This window comes from Plectropomus leopardus, chromosome 20 (assembly GCF_008729295.1).
Source record: "Plectropomus leopardus isolate mb chromosome 20, YSFRI_Pleo_2.0, whole genome shotgun sequence".
Taxonomy (NCBI): Eukaryota; Metazoa; Chordata; class Actinopteri; order Perciformes; family Serranidae; genus Plectropomus; species Plectropomus leopardus.
This window is the reverse complement of record NC_056482.1, coordinates 27,318,356-27,324,355: the sequence shown is the minus strand read 5'-3', so window position 1 is coordinate 27,324,355 and position 6,000 is coordinate 27,318,356. Positions and strand designations below refer to the sequence as shown.

Genomic DNA, 6,000 nt, shown 5'->3' with positions numbered 1-6,000 from the left:
TAAGTCATTTAATTTTTATTGCATTTTTTTGTTTTATTTATTTCATTTTATTTTTTACTTATTGTCTGTTCTTATTTCTTTTCATTTTTTATTTTTACTTTATTTTTCATTTCATTTCATTCAATACAATATATATGTAAAATAACTATAACTGCCACTTTTAGTTAAATAAAAGATCTAATTACTACTTTAACCCTATGTGTATCAGATTAGAATTTTATATTTTATTTAATTTCATGACATTTTATTTTAATTTATTTTATTTCTTTAATTGCTTTTATATTTATTTAACTGTATTTATCTTATTTCATTTTATTTTCTACCATCTTTAAAAGAATACTGCATCCCATTATTTATAAACAATTCCACGCTTTTATTTTGAAACGACGCACTCCCAAACCGGAAAACGTGTGCTGCCAAATTTGATGTGACTGATTACTGCAGCACGAGACCACGACGACACTAACACACACTCACCGGTGTGTGAGGGAGCTGTTACCGACATTAATCACCGGCCACAGATACAGATAATGTGCACGTTAATGTAAACTACAGTATTTACCGACTACGCCCTCGGTACCGGAGCCCCGGAGCCCGGAGCGGCGGCGGGACCGGAGCCACATCAGCCCCGGGGCGGACAGGACAGGACAGGTATGGCGGCAGTTTGATCCACAGTTTAAAAACAGTTAAATTGTGTTTACAGAGGAGCCAGAATAACCAGTTTTTACCCTGAATGTTAAAATGTGAAAGTGTTTTGATGCTCACTTCCTGTTCTGTCATTGAGTTTCATTTTTATTTATTATTTATAAGAGTACACATATAAAAAAATAAAAAGTAGCATACTGTATGATAAAGTTAGGGTGAAACCTGGCTGTAATGTTACTGTAGCGCGTTTATCTTTTTTAAATGTGTTATATAATGTTCCTGCTGTCTGCCATACTAAATTAAAACAGAAAAAATTTTTTTTTTCAGGGAAATCAACATGTGGAGCTGCAGTCTGTGGGCTCTTCTTCCTCCAGTCTACTCTCTGATCATCGCTGCTGGACTCTGGCTGGTGTGAGTCAGGGACACTGCGCTTGATTTGATTTTCGGGACACTTTTGCAAAATGTCAGGAGGCCCGGGGCCAGTCGCAGTAGCCCAGTACACGTTTCCAGGGTTTCAGGATGTTTCTAAGGTTTTAGGGCATTTTTAAAGTTTAGTACATTAATATGACTTTGGGACGGAAGATATTCCTACAATTTAGGACGTTTTTAGGATTTTAGGACATTTCTAGGACTTTAGGATGTTTCTAGGACTTCAGGACGTTTTTAGGATTTTAGGACATATTTAGGATTTCAGATTATTTCAACACATCTTAAGATCTTAGGATATTTTAGGACTTTAGGATGTTTCCAGTATTCAAGGACATTTCTGACTTTAGGATGTCTATTTCTTTAAGGACATTTTTTTTTAAAGATTTTTTGAGGGGGTGACATGCAAGCAAAGGGCCGAGGCTGGAATCGAACCCGCGGCTGCTGCAGCGAGGACACGGTGTCTGTACATGGGGTGCCCACTGAGCCACCAAGCACCCCAGGCTTAGACATCTGTAGGATTTTGGGAGGTTTCTAAGCTTTTAGGACATTTTTAGGCTTTTAGGGCATTTCTATGACTTTCGGATGTTTCTAGGACATCAGGACATTTTTAGAATTTAAGGACATTTCAAGGATTTCAGATCATTTGTAGTATTTTAGCACGTTTCTAAGATCTTACGGTGTTTGTAAGATTTTAGGATATTTTAGGACTTTAGGATGTCTCTAGGCTTTTAGACATTTATAGATTTCACATTTTTTGTAGGATTTTAGGAGGTTTCTAGGCTTTAAGGGCATTTCTAGCATTTCAGATCATTTGTAGGACTTAAAAATCTTTCTGGGATTTAGGAACTTTAGGACATTTTAAAGATTTTAGGACATTTCGAGGATATATTAGGATGTTTCTAGAATTTTAGGACATTAGGGTCTTAGCTAGGACCTCTATCCGGGGATCCTCTACTGGCACATTTTTTGATAAATAAGCTCTTACTATGATGTTTTTTACGCACTCTGGCACCTTGTGTATACTGAAAGTACAAAAACAATTCCCAGTGTGAAAATAATTTATTATTATTGTGAATTAGAAAATGGTTTAGGGGACCAGATTTGGCCTACGGGCTGTAGGTTGAGTATCACGGCTATAAAGAGACGAGAAAATACAAAAAATACAAAAAATACAAAAACACTACAAAGAAGTAAAGATATCTCGTGTCTATGTGGGACAGTTTGAGGCCTTTTATATGTCTTTGTCCACAGATCCAGTTTGATATTCCCTCCATGTCTGTCACACATGCTGCGTTCAAACGTAACTCGTTTAAGTTTATATTAAACTCTTTATTCCTGTGTTTTTATGCATTATCACAGATATTTTATCGCTGTCGCTGAAGAGAAGATAATACCTCTGGGCTCAAAATACAAGTAAGAATTCAACAATACAGATAATATTGACTTTTGAACTCTTTTACTGGTGGATTAATGTTATTTTTATTTATTTTCAGGAGAAGAAATGGATCCTATTATCCCTTCATCAGGTACACACTCATGTCCTTTCATAATAAAAGCGTAGGTGTTGTTGTAAATAATAACAGAATTTATTTTAGAGCAACAAACATGAAATGTTTCGTCTTTTCAGTCTTGCAGGCAACTTTCCACCAGCCAGCTGCATCTTCAGCGAGGTCATGAACATTGCTGCGTTTGTGGGTGAGACAGAGCAATATATTGATATTTTTTATGATTATGTGCATACATGTTTGTGCCATAAGTTGAATAAAGCCAACGGTCCATTTTTAAAAACTTTTATGCCTCTGTGCTGCAGATAGGCGAGACCGGAGGCATCATGTTTTCGGGTGTCCGTCCTTTCATCCCATTTGCGTAAACATATCTCAAGAATGCCTTGAGGGAATTTCTTCCAATGTGGCACAAACATTCATTTTGACTCAAGGATGAAGTCTTTACATTTTGGTGGTCATAGGTCGAAGGTCAAGGTCATTGTCACCTTGCATTTGTCTCATTCTTGTAAATATGATATCTCAAGAACATCTTGAGGTTTTTTTTATTATTTGGCACAAATGTTCACTTGTACTAACTGATGATTGATCAAGAACTGATTAGATTTTTGATTTTGGTCAAGGTCACTGTGAAATTTGGCAAAAATGTTTATTTAGACTAAAAAATTAATTGATTAGATTTTGGCGTTCATCGATGTTAGGTCAAGGTTACAGTGACTTTGCATTCATCTCATTCTTATGAACACAATATGTCACAAACACCTTGAGGGATTTTTTTCAAATTTGGCACAAATGTCCACTTTGACTTAATGATGAACTGATTAGAGTTTGGCGGTCATAGGTCAAGGTCAAGGTCATTGTGACCTTGCATTTGTCTCATTCGTGTAAATATGATATCTCAAGAACATCTTGAGGTTTTTTTATATTTGGCACAAACATCAACTTGTACTGATGATTGATGATGAACTGATTAGATTTTAGACTTATTGAGACTCAAAAATGAATTGATCAGATTTTGGTGGTCATCATCAATTATGGTGACTTTGGATCCATCTCATTCTCATGAACACAATATCTCACAAACACCTTGAGAATTTTATTCAAATTTGGCACAAACATTTGCTTGGACTCAACAATTTAACTGATTAGATTTTGGTGATCAAAGGTCACTGTGACCTTGCGTTGTATCATCCTTGTGAACACGATATCTCAAGAACTACTTGAGGGATTTTTTTCAAATTTGGCACAAACGTCCATTTTGACTTTATGATGAACTGATTCGAGATTTTGGTGGTCAAAAGTCACTGTGACCTTGTGTTGTATAATCCTTGTGAACACGATATCTCAAGAACGACTTGAGGGATTTTTTTCAAATTTGGCACAAACATCCATTTTGACTTCATGATGAACTGATTAGATTTTGGTGGTCAAAGGTCACTGTGGCCTCACGTCCGTCATTCATTCATTCTCCGTTACAGGGCTGATTATTGCCGTCCTCAGGTACCTTCAGGTGAAACACAGAATGGACAAACAGTGGATCAACGTCGGCAGCCTGATCGCGTTTTCTGTCGGCTGCTTTGGGATGACGCTCATAGGAAACTTTCAGGTAACTTTCCCCGCTGACAGACACCTGCACTCATCAGTTTATCTGAGTTGATTAATAGATTTTGGTTTCAGGTACTAACTGAGGAGATGATCCACAATTTGGGCACCTTTGTGACGTTTGGACTGGGAGCGTCGTTCTGCTGGGTGCAGTCCTACGTCACCCTGACGGTTAATCTGCAGAGCGAGGGCAGGAAGGTCGGCTTCATCCGCTTCCTGTTGTCTGGATCCATCACTGTCTGCATGATAGTCTGTATCCTTTCACTCAGCTGCAGAGAGTCAGAGCATTTTATTAAAAAGAGTAGGACTGGTTAAACGTTTGTAATATCCTGCCACAAAACCTGTGAGAGACTGCGAGGACTACTTACTTTATACTATACTAATAGAGACTAATACTATATATTTGTTAATGCTGTTAGGTTGTATAAAGGCAAGGTCCAGGTTTCCCACAGATCCTTAAAAAGGATTAAATTTATTTATCTAAAAATACAGCCTTAACTGGTATTAAAATGTCTTAAATAAATATTTTATTAGTCTTAAAAATGCTCAAATATTGAAAATAGGGATTTTCTTCTGACATTGCATTGTAACATTAATCTATTATTATTAATATTTATAGTTATTTTTTTATTCAAAATACATTTTTTATTATTATTTTAAATATATAAAAATGAGCCAAATTCTCCTTGCATGAACATCACCAAAAAAAGTGTTTTTTCTGTTACAATAAATATTTAAATAATATAAATATGTATAGATATATATAATATAGATATATATTGATTAATTAAGTTCATTTTGGTTGTTGTAAAACTGGTCTTAAATTTAATTCCTAGTGGAACTAAGAAATTCTTAAATCTAATGTAACTCGGTTTTACCGCAGATTTAACTCTTGATCGACTCATTTTGTAATTTGAACTTGGATGCTCTGCTCTCAGGTCGGAGTGATTTTAAGTGAATCTCACGTTAAACTTCGTGCAGGTTGTGATTCGGGATAGAAACTCGCAGGTTGCCACGTTTTGTTTTATGCTCTATAATCCCTCATTTTCATCCTGAGCTCAGCCGCTGCAGACTTCTCCATGTTGGGTCAGCGTCGCCACATGCAGGCGGCTCAGAGCCAGTGGGCGCTCTCGTCATGCTCTTCCTCATCTTCCTCGCCACTTTTGGCATCGAGTTTCGTCACAGCCGCTTTAACATCGTGTGCACGGACGCCTCCGGGCGTCCGGTGAGCCAGCTGGAGACCGCCTCTGAACCGTCCCGGTACCAGCCGGACCAGCTTTAGGGACGTCCCTCTGTCCTCAGTTTAAACATCCTCAGGTCCAACCGCAGGTATCAGCAGAGTTTAAATGCTTTTGTTCCTTCACCATCGTTTGCTCCACTGTTACCGTTAGTTACACGTTATCACTCTACACGTATGCATGTTTTCATTTTATGTTTTTTTATCTGCAACAATTTGAAAAGAACAAATCCGCTCAGTTTATTAATCAGTTTTCAGTTAGTGAATTTATTCTTAACAGTTTGAACACTCGTTTTTAAAACACATCAAAGTTATGAGTTATTTTTGTAACTTTTTAAATGTTTTTTTAGGGGCCTTGTATGAATTTATAGATGTTATCATGTAAATGTACAGTATAAGTATGCACAGTACACTATCAGTTTAAAACATACAGCAGCATTTTTTGTTTTAATTAATTACTTGTTTTAAAATATCCTAAATAACAGATTATTTTTGTAACTTGTCAAATATTTTAGAGTTTTAGGAGCCTTGCATGAATATACAGTATGTTATGATTTAAATGCATCAGTATCAGAAAAAAAATGC

General features: G+C 36.5%; 1 protein-coding gene across 1 annotated transcript; it reads left to right on the top strand.

The window, feature by feature from the left end:
* Positions 1–358: 358 nt before the first annotated feature.
* Positions 359–5,828, top strand: tmem150c (transmembrane protein 150C). Its single transcript, XM_042509889.1, is given in 9 exon segments — positions 359–651; positions 973–1,056; positions 2,434–2,487; positions 2,568–2,600; positions 2,702–2,769; positions 4,055–4,182; positions 4,254–4,431; positions 5,250–5,302; positions 5,305–5,828. Coding segments are annotated over 8 exon segments (744 nt in total). The 5' UTR covers positions 359–651; positions 973–982; the 3' UTR covers positions 5,461–5,828.
* The last annotated feature ends 172 nt before the right edge of the window (positions 5,829–6,000 follow it).